The sequence below is a fragment of the Alexandromys fortis genome, unplaced genomic scaffold (assembly GCF_014885135.2).
Source record: "Alexandromys fortis isolate MF-2015 unplaced genomic scaffold, M_Fortis_MF-2015_v1.1 scaffold_120, whole genome shotgun sequence".
NCBI lineage: Eukaryota > Metazoa > Chordata > Mammalia > Rodentia > Cricetidae > Alexandromys > Alexandromys fortis.
Window position 1 is genome coordinate 1,708,193 of NW_026067999.1, and position 16,919 is coordinate 1,725,111.

At 40.6% G+C, this 16,919-nt stretch overlaps 1 protein-coding gene across 2 annotated transcripts in view; it reads right to left on the reverse strand.

Moving 5' to 3' along the window:
* Window positions 1-1,790: 1,790 nt before the first annotated feature.
* Syap1 (synapse associated protein 1) overlaps window positions 1,791-16,919 on the reverse strand; it is a 28,589-nt gene continuing 13,460 nt past the window's right edge. Inside the window, exons 5-9 of one of the 2 annotated variants that reach the window (XM_050160603.1) lie at window positions 15,226-15,365; window positions 9,068-9,213; window positions 5,458-5,516; window positions 4,891-5,038; window positions 1,791-3,114 (exon numbers count right to left, since the gene is read on the reverse strand). In XM_050160603.1, coding sequence (XP_050016560.1) covers window positions 2,987-3,114; window positions 4,891-5,038; window positions 5,458-5,516; window positions 9,068-9,213; window positions 15,226-15,365 — 621 coding nt within the window. In that variant the 3' untranslated portion in view covers window positions 1,791-2,986. The remainder of the gene's footprint in view (window positions 3,115-4,890; window positions 5,039-5,457; window positions 5,517-9,067; window positions 9,214-15,225; window positions 15,366-16,919) is intronic. The other variant, XM_050160604.1, reaches the window with a different exon arrangement.

The window sequence follows — 16,919 nt, forward strand, 5'->3', positions numbered from 1 at the left end:
ATGCAGACATATATGCAGGCAGAACGCTGTATACATAATAAATAAATCTTTAAAAAAAATAAAAATTAACCCTCAGGGTCTGGTGAGATGGATAAATGTAAGTGCTGTGCAGTGTGATCCCTGGAAGCACATAAAGGTAGAAGGCAAGAACTAAGTCCTGAAAGTTATTCTCTGATCCCCACAAATGTAGAAGAGTACTTGCATGTACAGTAATAAAAATAAAAAAAAAATCCTCGGGGCCTCACAAATGCTAGGTAAGAACTCTATTGCTGAATAGTCCAATAATATTTTGATCACAGAAAATCATCAGCTTATAATACATCTTAAAGCGCTGTGCATACAGATATAATGGTTGCTTTGTCTCTGGAGGTAAGTTTTTCTAGTTTAACTTTTTAGTTTTTATTTTTTATCGTTTTTCAAGGTAAGGTTTCTCTGTGTAGTCCTGGCCGTCCTGGAACTTGTTCCATAGACCAGGATGGCCTCAAACTCAGAGATCCTCCTGTCTCTGCCTCCTGAGTGCTAGGATTAAAGATATGTGGCACCACTGCCCAGCTTAACTTCATTTTAACTTATCATTGGGGCAGGAGAGACAGTTATACTGATTTTGCAGAGAACTGAAATTCAGCTTCTAGCACCTATGTTGAACAACTTACTGCCTTTCATAACTACAGCTCCAGACAATCTGATATCCTCTTCTGGCCTCCATGGATACCTACACTCATATGCATACACACACACACACACACACACACACACACACAAAATTGTGTGTGCCTGTATGTATATGGACATGTTCACCATGGTGAGAATGTGGAGGTCAGGGAACAACTTCTGGGAGTTGGTGCATTCTTTCCATGAGTTCTAGTGGAATCAGGTTTGCGTGGCAAGTGCTTTTATCCAATGAGCCAACTCATCTGCTTAAGTTAACTTTCAATAACTGAGATCACCCACTTCATAAGGGAATTTCAACTTGTTTGTTTTGAATTTTTTGAGTTAGGGCTTCATGTAGCCCAGGCTGGCCTTGAATTCACTATAAAGTTATATTTAGTCTGAACCTGATTTTCTGCATCTACCTTCCAAGTTCTGAGATTACAGGCATGTACTACTAAGCCCAGGCTTATTTTAATTCCTTCTCTGAAATCTTCATTTCTTTGTGTTTATTCATTAGTAAGAATTTTCGTGTAAGCCAGGTATAGTGGTGCATCTTTCCTCTCAGCATTTGGAAGGTAAAGGCAAGCATATCTCTGAGTTTGATGCTAGCTGGAGTTACATAGTGAGACCCTGAAACAAAAAAAAAAAAAAAAGGCTGGGTATGATGGTGCTCCTTTACACAAAGCACTCAGGAAGCAAAGGCAAGCAGTTCTTTGAATTCTAGGCCAGCTTGATCTCTATAGGGAGACTTTGTTTCAAAAAAAAAAAACCAAATATATACATATGCATATATTAAGAACCAGGCATTATCATGCTTGGATTTGCTTATACCTATGATTCTTAGCTGCTTAAAAATCATTCCAACATATTCCTTTCCTCTACCAAATTAACAAATAATCACTCAGATGCAGAAGCAGAGATAGGATGATTACTTTAAATTTGAGACCAGCCTGATCTACACAATGAATTCCAGGCCAGCCAGAACTACAGGAGACCCTGTCTCCAAACCATATTAAACTTAAATGAGCACTTTTTGCTTTAGTAGAGTGGTTTCTGATGTTGCAAGTGGAAATCCTTTCAATTGGGTCAATGGCCTCATAGAATACTCAAACTTATTGATAAAAGGAAGTGACATGAAGTGAGGCAGTCTGGTTCATTTTATTGGCCCTTATCTGAAATGATGAACATGAGAGTAATGCTTACATCCATTCTCGGTTCTCTCACTGACCACCTATGCCAGAGGACCATAGACTAGTTTTTACAGATATAAGAATATAAATACGTACAATTTCCTTAGAAAGAAATGTCTTGATTTTATTCCCATTATGAAATAAAGGTGTTGTGAAAATACAAAAGGTGAACGCTAGTTAGTTTTCTAACATTAAATCACCTTGCCCTTTTAAAATGATCACATCCTATGAACATATGCCTGCAGGCATAGGAGAATACAGGATGGATTAATTAGGAAATTCTAGAACTTATACTCCAAGGAGGATCATTCTATAGAGGCTAATCATTTAATTAAGACATTTATACATAGTGACCATTACTATGAGAACAAACCTTAAGGTAAACAGGTTTCTTTAAGGTTGTTAATACAAAAAGAATTGATGGTCCCAGTTCTTACAAAAAGTCTGATGTTGAATTTGTGGTATACTTAACAAAATAGAATGAAAAGGTTCTAGGGGAAAGTAAAACTTTCTTTAAACAAATCTACCTTGCTTCTTTAGCTAAGATAATCCTGGGGCATTGTAAATGACAGGCAAGTGCCTACCACAACTCTAGTCCTGCACAGTGCTTCCTAACGTTGAATTGGGTGATGTCTATGTCATTTAAGTGAACTTAATAACCTCAGCTTTTGGCTTCCAGACAGAATTTTTGAAAATATCAGGCAAGAAAATAGTTTTGAAAGTGCTTTCTCTTGAGTTCTTTGGTATAATTTGGTCATTCTGATAGTAATTAAGCCATTAAGTATTTTAACCATGTATCGACAAAAAGGCAATGAGTATGTATCTATGCTTAGAAAACATGACTAAAGAATAAATTATGTTGCCAACCTTGTGGAAAACAAACTCTAGCATTTTACCTGTGTTTCTGTGGTATAGTGAGTTCTGCTGTCTATAACAACATTGCTAATTTGATTTATATGAAACGTTACATACAATATCCTGTTATTTTTGATTATTACAACAGCTGTTCTACATACTTTAGAAGAGGCAAGTTTTAGCTTGAAAAAGAATAATTTCAAATTGCATAAAGTTACACTTTTTTGCGTCTTCTGATTCAACGAGCATCAAAATTTAATTTCAGCACAATGTTAAGAATGGGCTTGGAGCTAATTCTCCTCCTGCAGCATCTTTTCAATTTCTTTATCCCAGTTTTCATCTCGCTTCTCAGACTCTGCGACCACTTCATATTCCTGAAGCTCCTGTTGTAGTTCCTTTTCCCAATCAGCAGAATCTTCTACAGAAAACAAAGGGAGAGGCAAAGAAAGGTGCTCTTTGAACTCATAATACTTGTAACATTTCATTCAGTTGTAACACTTGACACAAGGCCTAGCCATTTTTTCTTTGGAGTACCAGGCATGGGAACCCAGGGCCATGGGCATTGCCAGGTAAGCACTCTACTATTAAGCTACATTTCCAGCTCCCCATTTCCTCCTCATTTTAAAATGTGAAAGTATGTGTGGAGGTCAGAGGATAATTTCCAGGATTTGGTTCTCTCTTCCTACCATGTGGGTCCTAGGAATCCAACTTGGGTTATCAGGCTTGGCAGTGAGAGTGGTAACCTGCTGAGCCATCTCTCTGGCTTTTGTCTTTGAGACAGAGCATCATGTATCCCAGGCTGGCCTCCAATGCAATATTAGCTGAGGATGAATGTGAACTGCTAATCCTGCTTCCACCACTTGAGTGTTGGGATTACAGGTGTGGCCACTATGCCCAGTTTTATCACTTGCCTGATATTGAACCCAGCACCTTGAACTCGGTATTGCAGAAGATAAGGCAGTGTTATGAAAATAAGAGAAAACAAAACATGGCTTTTAAAAAGGAAGGTGAGACCAGCGGAGCCTTCCCTGACTACCCATGGAGAGGTCAGTGTCTGGGCCTTGGGCTGGAAGCCCTGCTCTCTAGACCCTAACCCCTCAGAGGCACATCCTGTGTCCCACCCCCACCCAGCAAAGCCTTAGAGACCTGGGAGCAGCCTTCCTACACCCTACACACAGTCAACAAGACAAAACGACAGCCTACAGAACGGGTAAAGATCTTCACTAACCCCACATCAGAGGTCTGATCTTCAAAATATACAAAGAACTCAAGAAATTGAACATCAAAAGATCACATAATCCAATAAAAAAAATGGAGTACAGACCTAAACAGAGAACTCTCAACAGAGGAATCTAAAATGGCTAAAAGACACTTGAGGAAATGTTCAACATCCTTAGTCATCAGAGAAATGCAAATAAAAACACTCTGAGATTCCATCTTACACCTGCAAGAATGGCCAAAATCAAAAACACTGATAACAACTTATACTGGAGAGGTTGTGGGGAAAAGGGAACACTTCTGCATTGCTGGTGGGAATGCAAGTTGGTACAACCCCTTTGGATGTCAGTGTGGCAATTGCTCAGAAAATTAGGAAACAATCTTCCTCAAGACCCAGTAATACCACTTTTGGGTATATATCCAAAGGATGCTCAATCGTACCACACATACATGTGCTCAACTATGTTCATAGCGGCTTTGTTTGTCATAGCCAGAACCTGGAAACAACCTAAATCCCCCTCAACTGAAGAATAGATAAGGAAAATGTGTTACATTTACACAATGGATTACTACACAGCAGAAAAAAATGACAGCTTGAATTTTGCAGGAAAATGGATGGAGCTAGAAAGCATTATTTTGAGTGAGGTAACCCAGACACAGAAAGACAATTATCACATGTACTCACTCATAGATGGTTTTTAAACATAAAGCAAAGAAAACCAGCCTACAAATCACAATCTCAGAGAATTTAGACAACAATGAGGACACTAAGAGAGACTTACATATATCTAATCTTCATGGGAAGTAGAAAAAGACAAGATCTCCTGAGTAAATTGGGAGCATGGGGATCTTGGGGGCGGGTTGAAGGGGAGAGGGGAGAGGCAGGGAGGAGAGCAGAGAAAAATGTAGAGCTCAAAAAATATCAATAAAAAATGAGACTGGGATTAGGAATAAGAACAAAGCCATTGTGTGTCACCTTCTAGTGCAATTGTTTCTTCTTGCTTTTTGTCAAGTACAAGTTGCTCCATTTCTTTTCTTAAATCCTCCTGATTTAAGTTGCAGGCATCGAAGGCGTCACTGACAAACTCAGAAACGCCTGGGCTGGTAGAGATTTCCTCCTCATCCTGAAATGCAACCAAAGAGCTCTTGGAATGGCTTCTAAATGACACCTATGTCTCATAAGTTAACACAGTCTCATTTTTTTTGTTCTTCTCTGCTAGCTGTAAGACAGTGCTCACTGCTTTCCAACCTTCTAACTGGCAGTTGCTTGGTAACAGAGTGCGTTACCACCTGAGGCTATTATTCTCCCTCACTGTTTAGATCACTCAAACCATTCTCTCTGATTCCTGATGAGCACATCTAGATTTATGCCAGGAAATTACCTCAGCTCTCAGCTATAGGCTCTTAACTATTCAAGTACTGAACTCATCTTGTAGACAGAAGGCTGACATTCTTAAGCAGTTTTAAATTGTATCAGAGATAGTTAACCCAGTAACTTCATTTTTAGACATCATCTACTAGGTATAATGTAAAACTGTATTACCTCTTGAGTTTTAAGCTGAGATTTGATTACGACAGGTGGTGTTTTGGGCCGTACTGCCTCTATGAAGTGAGAATAAAAGAGACAATAATTGCTTGATTTAGTTCTGAATGTGTATCATAAGAACAGCTAAAATATCTACAGATACATTAAATCATTTTCAGAAATGAGCATTTATGGTATATTTTTAGCTCTCTTTAAGTTATGACATGACATAGCCAGGCACAACCATGTCAACCTCCTTCTTTGGTGAGTGTCCTTTTGTTTTAGCAATTTAGAGACAGGATCACGTAGCCCTAATTACCCTGGAACTCACAGAGCTCCACATGCCTGTCTCCTGAGTGCTAGGATTAAATATGTGTACCACCATGTCTGGAGGGAATGTCATTTTAAATCTGCAACTACATTCAATATCCTTATATGGGATTTTCATTAGGAAATCATCTTTGGACTTCAGTGTCAGTAAAATTGATTCTGTGCTTTCTTTTAGGATACTAAGAATGAAGCTATTTTTCAAGCTTCCCTGTTATCAACCTGGGTAGAAAGCACAAAGGAAAACACAATGCCTCATCTCATTCTGCTGGTTATCATATAAAGACTTAATTGTGTGTGTGTGTGTGTGTTTGAGTGTAGATATGTGTACCTGCATGTGGTGTCCTCAGAGACCAGAAGTGGGTGTTGAATCCCCTGGTACTGGAGTTACAGGCAATGTGAGCTAATGTGGGTGTTGGGGACTGAATTTAAATCCTCTGTAAGAGTTTACTGCTGAGCTATCTCTCCAGCAGTCTTTACTGAATACTTCTAAATTCATTGTTAAACAGGCATTCTTTGGGAAAAAAATGCCCCTCCCCCCCCNCCCCGCTTTTCAGCAGTGCTGGGTATTGAATGTATTATTATCTGCACATAATGCTAGGTAAGTGCTCTACCACTGAGCTATATTCCCACCCCAGCATTTCCTAATCAAGTAATTTAAGGAAGCCAGGAATGGTAGCCCACGCTTGTAATCTTAGCATTTCAAGGGCAGAGAAGAAGGGTGGTTTAGGAGTTCAACACTAGCTGGGGTTACACAGTGAAACCCTGTCCCAAAAAGCTACTTTCTAAAAGCCAAAAACCAACTGTAATTTAAGGATATGTTAAAGAATGAAAGTTTGCTGGGATTGGTGATGATACCTATGCGCAACTTGACCTTGAGTGTAGTTTCAAAGCCTCTCCTAGTAGTCTGGATAACCTGTGTCTTTTTTTTTTTTTTTTGAGATAGATCAAGTAGACAAAACATTTATTAAGGCAATAAAATGTGACCCACCAATTAGTAGATTACATTTTTGTCAATATAACGTAAGATTCCTGAACTAGACAGAGAACACACCTTCTTCCAAAACCCAAGTGGAATTTTCACTAAAGTTGCTTATATTTTTCACATATACAAAAACTTCAAGTTGCTCAAACAAAAATAAAATTTTGTTGATAATAATTATGACTATTATACAACAATGTGAAAATTAGTAATGTTTTAAAGGTCCTTGAGCAATATAAATATAAACTTAAAGCAGTTAGAAATTGATTGTTAAGGTTTGCCCCCTTTTTCTTCCAGTTGCCATTTCATCAAGCAACTGGTAGTATAACCAGATAACTCTCTGCACAAAGGGAAAGATAAAACTAAATCTTAGAACTTCTAGTAAATAGCAATACTGGAAATACAATATATCATAATCTAAACTGCACAGCAGCAAATACTTATTTCAGTAAAATGAAGACACACAAATGATTTGCCAATTCAAAATGCTAGGAAAAATATCAACAAGGGGAAAGTGAACAAAACAAGAAAGCAATGAAAAGGTCATTAACTAAAAGCAGATTTAAGATGGGGAGAACTCAGAGCCAAAGAAAGTATATGAAGGACAGAATATACAAGCATAAGAAATAAGAGCTGGGAAGAAAGCAAGCAACAGAAGAGAGGAAATAGGGCTTAAAGTAACATGAAGACCTGAGTGCAATCTCTAGAAACCTTGTCTAAACAGGTGGGCATGGAGGTGCCCGCTCGTAATCCTGCCAGAGTTAAGAGGATTCCTGAGCTCGCAGGCCTGCCATAGGCAGAAGAGAGATGCTGTTTCAAAAATCAAGGTGAATGGCTCCTAAGGCTGATCTAGCTGCAGGTGCACCACACTGAACACACTTGTACAGCTAAACACATAAACAGTTTTTAAAAGAAAGTGATTAGAAAGAAGAAATAAAACCATGCACTTAGAATATTCTACAAATACCTTTAACAAATAGATAGCAAAGACAACCTGTGTCATATGACATAACTAAAATTCCACAAACTAAATTGCCCCACTTCTTATCAGATGATTCTATTGGTAATTAGAACATACCAATACACACAGCAGGCACTCATGAAATATGAAAAAAAAAAAGAAAGGCTCAAGATATAGCTCAGCAGAGGTCCCGCCTAGTATTTGCAAGGTGCTGGGATCCACTCTCAGTGACAGAAAATAAATATATAAAAATATCATATAATATATATTTTAATATTTATTTTTATTTATCTTGTTTGCTTGGTTATTTTGAGACAGGGTTCTACTATATATCTCAAGCTAGTCTGGAATTCTCTGTGTAGACCAAGATGACCTCCAATTTAGAGGTCTGACTGCTTGGCCTCCAGGGTACTGGGATTAAAGTTGCATGTGACCACACCCAGCTTTATATTTACGTCTGAGTACCCATGAAGGTCAGAAGAGTGTGTCAGATCTCCTAACAAGGAACTGTAAGCCATTCATATGGGTGCTGGGAACTGAACCTGGGTCCTTTGAAAGAGCAGGAAGTGCTCTTAATTGCCAACTCTTCAACCCTATAGTTCATTAAATAGTTGCTGACATTATAAAACTTGTTTCCTAGCAAACAGGGTTGTTAATACATCACAGGAGGTTTCAGATGTTTAATAGCTTAGCTCAGAGCTAGGTACTTGTAATTGAACTGGAATAAGAACTACTGGACTCTACAACCATAAGCACCAAGGAAACTGGGATGAATAGAAGTCTGAGAAACATCTGACCTTGGTAGTACAAGTCTGTAACCCTAGCACTTAAGGTGCATAGGCAGAAGGATCAGGAGCTCAAGGCCAGATTGAACTAAAAGAGACTCCAAAACAAAACAAAGCCCAAAGGGGCAAGAAAGGAGACATAGAGATTGTTGTTCAAGAGTAATAAAAAGAAAAAAGAAGCCTGGTGGTACACACCTTTAGTTCCAGCACTCAGTAAGCAGAGGTAGGTGGATCTGAGTTCAGGACCAGCCTTGTTTACAGAGCAAGTTCCAGAACAGCCAGGGCTACACAGAGAAATCCTATCTTGTAAAAACAAAAACAAACAAAACAAAACAAAACAAAAAAAAACAACCAAGAATGAGATAGCAAAAGAACATTTGGGGAAAACATGTAAGCTGGGACAGAAAGGGCAGCAAAAAAAGAAAATTTCCTTTGGAAAGAAAAGAATTTTTCTGTACAGAGATGTCAACATTTTTGATGCATACAAGATGACAAGCTCATTAGCATCTCTAAGCAGGAATATTTTACGTCAATTCTTTTCTTTGAGAACGATCTCTTTTCTGCAGAATGTACCTGTCAGAGGCAAATCATCCTCTCTGCTGCTTTTCTCTTCCTTTCCAGAGGCTTGCTGCTGGGCGGCCAGTGCTGTGAGCTGGGCCGACTGTTTAATCAAGGAGATGCGGTAGAAGTAGTTCCTCCAGAATACTTCTTCCTTCACACTTTGATAGACAATGACATATGTGAGAATGTGAGGGTCAAGAGCACACAGGGTAGTATAGCGAAGCCTAGAATAGATCATTATTTATTTGGCTCTGGGGATGTAGGATTTCATGCATGCCAGGCAAGCCAGCACTCAATTACCAAGCTAAAGCTCCAGCCCCTGAGCACTTATCGTGTTTGTGACAGCCAAAGGGAATGATATTTGCTTTATAAGCAAAAGCTAAATAACACGGTAAGCTGAACTATATTCACCATGGCAGCAAGAGATGATTTATACGCTTATCAACTGTCAGTATTTCCTGATACTTTTATTTACCTTATTAATTTTATTCTATGTGTATGGGTGTTTTGCCTGCATGTATATCCGTGCACCACACATATGCAAGGCCCATGAAGACCTAAAGAAGGCATTGGATTCCCCTGTAAATGGAGTTACATGTAGATGTTGAGTATTGAACCTAGGTTGTCTGGAAGAGCAGCCAGTGTTCTTGACTGCTGAGCCATCTCTCTAGTCCCTTTTTAAATAACGTTTGTGACTAACCATTATTAGAACAATTAAAACATTTAAAATAGGATCTGAAAGCCAGAGTGTAAAAGTGTGTGTGTGTGTGTGTGTGTGTGTGTGTGTGTGAGAGAGAGAGAGAGAGAGAGAGAGAGAGAGAGAGAGAGAGAGAGAGAGACAGAGAGAGAGAGAGAGCGCGACCTGATTCGATAGTCACACTGGGGTTGTGGGAAAGAACGAATGTCCATAGGAAATACATAATGAAGTATTCAGGGTTGGACTTCAGGGCTCATCGAAGGAACAGTTGCTTATCATGTACAAGGCTTTGGGTTCCATCTCCAGTAACCCTTCCCCACAAAAAAAGAATCAAAGGCCATGAGACATCAGGTTTCATTTTTTTTTTTTCGAGACAGGGTTTCTCCGTAGCTCTTTGGTTCGTGTCCTGGAACTAGCTCTTCTAGACCAGGCTGGCCTCGAACTCACAGAGATCCGCCTGCCTCTGCCTCCCGAGTGCTGGGATTAAAGGCGTGCACCTACGTTTCAAATGAAAGAAAAAGTTCTCTAGGAGGCTGAGGCAGAAGGATCCTGAATTCAAGGCCAGCGTGGATTACACAGGAGACTGTCTCAAAACTAAAAAAACAGAAAAGCAATAAGAACAATAACAGGAGGCTAGAGAAATGGTTCAGTGGTTAGGACTACTTGCTACCACTTCAGGGGACCCAAGTTTGGTTCCCAACACCCATGTTGGGTGCTTTGTTAACTGTAACTCCAGCTACTAAAGAGCTGACACTCTCTTCTGGACTCCCCATCAGGTTTGTCATATAAACCTGGTGACTTGAATTTGACTTTCAGAACCCACATAAAGGCTGAAGGAGAGAACTAACTCAATAAAATTATTCTCTAATCTCAAAACTGAAGTCAAGACACTTGTACCCATATATACCCATATATACACATTATAAACACACACAATAATAATAATAATTAATGACTTAATGGTTTTTATATTGCATTCAAATCTAACTTTTCATTGTATCAAAATAATTTTTAAAAATTGATGACTGTTCACTCAAATTATAATCTCTAGTTTGGAAGGCAGACATAAACTGAATAAAGGGTGACCATCTAGGGATGGAGCTCAGTTGGTAGAGTGCTTGCTTAGCCTGGAAGGCACAAAGCCCTCGGTTCTAACTCCAGCACCACATAAGCCGGGCACGGTGGCCTAAGTCTGTAAACCCAGAACTTCAGGGTGCAGGTAGGAGATTCACAAGTTCAAGATCACCCTCCACTACATATATCATTCCAGACCAGCATGGAATACATGAGAACTTGCTGCCAATCAACCACATAAAAACAAAAACAAGTCATCATAAACAAATATGGAGCTTCTAGACTTTTCTTCTCTGAGTGTCAGTTTGATCATCTCAGATACTATTTCTGAGTCACTATCTAAGAGACACCTTAGAAAATGAAGGATTGGCCCTATATTTTGTCTTTTTTTTTTGTTTTTTTGTTTTTTTTTTTTTTTTTTGAGACAGGGTTTCTCTGTGGCTTTGGAGCCAGTCCTGAAACTAGCTGTTGTAGACCAGGCTGGCCTCGAACTCACAGAGATCCACCTGTCTCTGCCTCCCGAGTGCTGGGATTAAAGGCGTGCGCCACCACCGCCAGGCCCTACTAGTCTTTTCCAGAGCCATATGCCCAGTGTTCCTCATTGGGTGTCCACAGGTTTCTAATGCTTCAAATCCAACACAAAAGTAGAAATAGATCTGTGTTTGGGAGCTACAGCTGTGCCCAGTAGTTTTTATCAGAGGACCTTTTGGAACTTTTACAATGTCATCTGGAGTATGATTCTCCAGAGGGTGATGCACAAGTTTTCTGCAATGTGCCTGCCTCTCTTACATCAACAGGGAGGAAGTCTGGCAAAGAAAGAAGTCCAAATGGTTGTTTTTGTTCATCAAAAGAGCAAACAGAACCCATGAGTCACCACAGAGACATTAATACACCCAAGGCTTGTACATGTGGGATGTTTTATGGAGCTCAGAATTAAAAGTGGCCTTGAAGATACTTAGCCAGACGACTTCCTCACAACTTTTTCTCCCTTTGAGACAGAGTTTCACGTAGCCCGTAACATAAGCTTTGCCTGGAACTTACTATGTAGCCTAGACTGCTCTCAAACTAGTAGCAGTCTTCTTGTCTCAGCCTCATAAACACTCAGATTATAAGTGTGTGTTAGTATGCTTATTTACAACTTCACTTTTGCCTGGTTCTGATGTTTTGGCTCAAGACCCTGAGGCTTATAAGGTAAACAGACCCAATTAGTTCATCCAAGTCTCATTTTTTTTTCCATCAGGTAGCCCCAAGGACTTAACTCAGGTCCTCAATCTCGACAGCATGTGCTGTTACCTACCGAACCATCTCACTAGCTCAAGCTAGATTTTAAAAATTATTTTATTTGTATGGGTACTTTTGCCTGCATGTATATTTGTGCAATATGTGTATGTCTGTGTCCACAGAGGCCAGAAGAGGGCATCAGATGGTTGTAAGTTACCATGTGGGTACAGGAAATTAAACTTGGGTTCCTTGAAAGCACAGTCAGTGTTCTTAATCATTTGAGTCACCTTTTCAGTCCCCAAAGCTAGACTTTTCTTATAGGTTCTTGACATGTATCTTAGGCTGGTCTCCAACTCTCTATTCTCAGCCTCCTGAGTTATTAGGATGATAGGGGTGTGAGGGCAGAATACTTGTCTTATTTATTCCTTCATCCTTTAAAACAGTAAGAGTCAATTCCTAGGGTTTTGTGAGCATATGCAGTAGAGGAGTAGATGGTACATTTCTTTAGATCCTCAACTAAAAATAGTTATTTTAGCCACAGTCTAAAGATGAAATTTGTAATGTGGTTTTAGCTATTTTACATATATATATGTTTTAGAAGTGTGAGGTAAAACTGTATAAATTGATCTTATCATTTGGAATGTAGAGGAAGTTAGAGGAAGGAGGATCAAAAGTTCAGGGTCATCCTTGATTTTTTCCATAGCAAGATTGAAGCTAGCCTGGTATATAGGAAAATAATTCTCAAAAGGAAGGTTGGTTGTGGTGACTCATGCCTCCAATCTCAGCACCTAGCACATAGGAGGCAGAAGGGGGATCCCTGAAAGAATGGGGCTGCCTAGTCTGGTCAATAACATAGCCTCAGGCCAGCCAGGGTAACTTGGTAAGACTGTCTTGTCCCTATTGGTGCTTGTAATTAGGCAGGTGAAGGTAGGAGATCAGACATTCAAGGTCATCTTTAGCTATATATGGTATTTAAGGCCAGTCTGGGTTATATGAAAGACTGTCTCCAAAACAAAGACAAACAACAATAAAAAGGAATTTGCCACCAGTATGTTGATAGTTATGGAGAGAAGAGTTTTACTATATAGGAAAACACAAAGAAAAGGTTCTACATAAGTGGCTTCCTGGGGCTAGAAGAACTCTGCCAAAGTAGTATTCTCATATAGACAAAAGACCTGAGCTGCAATATGGTCCCAAGGACTAGGAAATGATTCTCAAAATCCCTACATGGCCAGGTAAACATTGCATAATGAACATGAGCTCATGTATATTCCCTCTGAAAACACCCCAGAAATCACAGAAGAGGAACTGCAGATAAATCCTATAGATAGTAGAAATAGGACAGTGCAGGACAGTGGAAGCTGAAAAGTCAATAGGCAAACAAAAAATGTACTGTGTGGAGTTGTGCTACCCAAAGGAAGGGTGGCCAGCAAGAAGCAGGCCTGCTTACAGGTGCTGGAACAGAGGCTACAGGTGCCTGTGAGGAGCGGGGAGATGGCTCTACTCTCTTTCACGTTGCCCTGCCCTTCCCATGAGATAGAGCCTAAAAGTTTCTTATGTGGAATTCAGGCTCGCCTGGTACAGTTGAGACTGGGGCTGTGATGCCATACTGAAGCTGTAGGGCACAGCCTACACATGGGTTGGTGTCAGGCCAGGCTCTTGTTGTCTTGCATACAGATGGTCAGGGGGTTAAAGAGTCCTCTAGCAGGGAAGCTACCTATTTACAGCTAGTTAAGTCATGAAAGCACATCTCAACAAAAGGTGGTCCAGTACCCTCAGTACAGTGCTATTACTGCAAAAGACAAGGGAGGGGAGCCTTCTGCGACCCAGAAGGCAGAGTTCCAAAAAGTTTCTGTGAAAAGTGCACAGAAGACATTTTGAGAGAACTATAAATTGTACCTTCTGGGAACAGTAAAATTTTACAACCATGAAACAAGGATAAGAACATTCTAAAAAGGGGACTCTCACAAAGTAAGGAAAAATATTTGTTTTGATATTATTTTTTTTTGGACAGGGTTTCACTCTGTAGCTCAGAATGGCCTGGAACTCATTATATAAGCCAGACTGTCCTCAAACTCATAGTGATTCTTCTGCCTTAACCTTCTGAGTACTGATGACAAATGTTAAGCCACAATTTCCTGTCTTTATTTTGTTTAGAACCAAGATTTCCTACTTGTGACTCAGGCTGGCCTCTCACAATCCTCCTGCCTCTTCTTCCCAAGTGCTAGGATTATAGTCTTGAGCCAAGCCCCATTTGGAAAGCTGATTTAAAAAAAAAAATATGAACAAAATAAATAGCATTGACAATCATGATCATCATAATAAAAACCATGCCTGGTAGCTCAGGCCTGTAAACCTAGTTATGTGAGTCCTCCTGAAGCAGGAGGACTGAAATTTCAAGGCCTGCTGGGGATATGGAGTATCTTCAAGACCCAGCTAGGCAACCTAGTAAGACCCTGTGTTAAAATAAAATTCAAAAAGAGGCCTGGTGATGTACTATAGCGTTAAAACATTGCCCGGTATGGGGCAGGTCCTAAATTCAATTTCCAGTACTGCAAACACAACAACAAAAACCCTACATGAGTCAGAGAGGTAGACAAAGCCTCGGGAATGCTGCAGAGAGGAAGGCCGCCCTCTGCTGGCAGACTGATGGCAAAGCATCACAGACTATTGATTGCACTGGAACTTAAAGGGCAACTGGGATTTTATGAGTAGGGAAGGGCCTTTCTTTGGTGGAAGAAAAACCACAAGAAAGAGAACAAAACACAGCTGCTACAAAGCCTGAATACAAAACACTGGATTTCAGGAAAAAGGCAAGGGGCCCTTTCAGATCTGGTTTTATTTGGGTCTATTTCTTGTTTCTGAAGAAAACATATTCTACCTTAACTTGTGCCAAAGAGCACATCTCCTTCCCATCCTGACTTTCCTGCCAAGTCTGCCCTCCCTTTCCATTTTGGGGCATGCTGCCAAACACACAGGGCCTCTGAAGGGCTACCGAGCCTGTTTGGATGAACAGACAGATAGTGTCAAGAGGGTTCTGGCCTCCATTCAGTGACTCTCCCCTAATACTGTACATATAACTAGAGAGCCCTTAGGAATGTGAAAGCTCTATGATGAAATAGAAGTCACCACTGCAGGAGTGAGCAGTGTCTCTCTGACCGAAGAACATGGTGCTTACAGTTTAGGAACAAGGGCGAATCTCATCTTGCTTAGTAGTTCATCCTCTTGGAGCATGACCAGGGCGACAGGATACATTTGATCAAAGTCAAAGTTAAACTGCACACCAGCTGGTGGGTCACGAAGAAAATTCCTCTTGTCCTGTGATGAAAAATGGAAGCAAAAATAGGTGGGTGGGGGGAAATCACAAAATGCAACTAAAAGGTTATAATGTATCATGGATTTGATACACTGAATTTTTTTGTTGTTGTTTTGAGACATAAAACAACAGGGTTTCTCTGTGTAGCTCTCTCTGGCTGTCCTGGAACTCGTTCTGTAGACCAGGTTGACCTCAAATTTAGATATCCCAAATGCTGGGATTAAAGGTGTGCTAAATTTTAACCAAGCCTTCAGTCACAAGGGCAACTGAGCTGTCACTGATTTTCCCACTTAAAAGAGACAGGAGAACAATCCATCCTTCCAAGTATTTTTGTAACACTTACCTGAACAGAGGTTTCCAGGAGGTCAGATAGTTAGTTCACTCAATTAGTTGAAATCACATAGTTAAAAATCATATAAACATGTGTTTGTTTTTATTGGACACATTTAGGTATGTGAACTTAAAGCCAAACACAGTGGAGCAGGCCTGTAATCCCACCAATAGGGAGGTAGAGGCTAGAGGATCAGGACTTCGAAGTCAGCATCATCTATACAGAGGTTTGGAAGTCAGCCTAGGCTACATGAGACCTTGTCTCAAAAAGACAAGAAAAAGGGCTGGTAAGATGGTTCAGTAAGTAATGGTGTTTGCTACCATGCCTGATAACTTGAGTTTGATCCCTAGGATCCACAGAGTGGAAGGAAGGAGATGGGGCTGGAGTGATGGCTTGGTGGTAAAGGGCACTGGCTGCTCTTCCAGAGGAACCAGGTTTAATTCCTAGCCCCAATGGCAACTCATAATGTCTGTAACTCCAGTTCTAGGGGATCCAACACCTTCTTCCAGCTTCCTCAGGCACTGCATGTAAGTGGTGCATGGACATACAGGTAATACACCTATACACATAAAATAAAAATTAAAAACCAAAAATTAAGCAACAGAAATAACAAAACTATCACCACCACAAAACATCTGAGAACAGTAGGGAATCAAGAGCCCCAGAACCAAGACCTGGGCATGGTACTGAATGCCTGGAATCCCTGTATTTGGATGGTAGGAAGCAGGAGGCTTAGAAATTTAAGGCCAGGATCCAATCTCAGCACCAGGAGAGCCATCACTGGGAACCTTCATCTGGTGATGGATGGAGATAGAGACAGAGACTCACATTGGAGCACCGGAATGAGCTCCCAAGGTCCCAATGAGGAGCAGAAGGAGGGAGAACATGAACAAGGAAGTCAGGACCGCGAGGGGTGCACCCACCCACGGAGACGGTGGGGCTGATCTTATGGGAGGTCACCAAGGCCAGCTGGACTGCGACTGAAAAAGCATGGGATAAAACCGGACTCTCTGATCACGGCGAACAATGAGGGCTGATGAGAAGCCAAGGACAATGGCACTGGGTTTTGATCCTACTTCATGTTCTGGCTTTGTGGGAGCCTAGCCAGTTTGGATGGTTCACCTTCCTAGACCAGGATGGAGCGGGGAGGACCTTGGACTTTCCACAGGGCAGGGAACCCTGACTGCCCCTCAGACTGGAGAGGGAGGGGGAGAGGAGTGGGGGG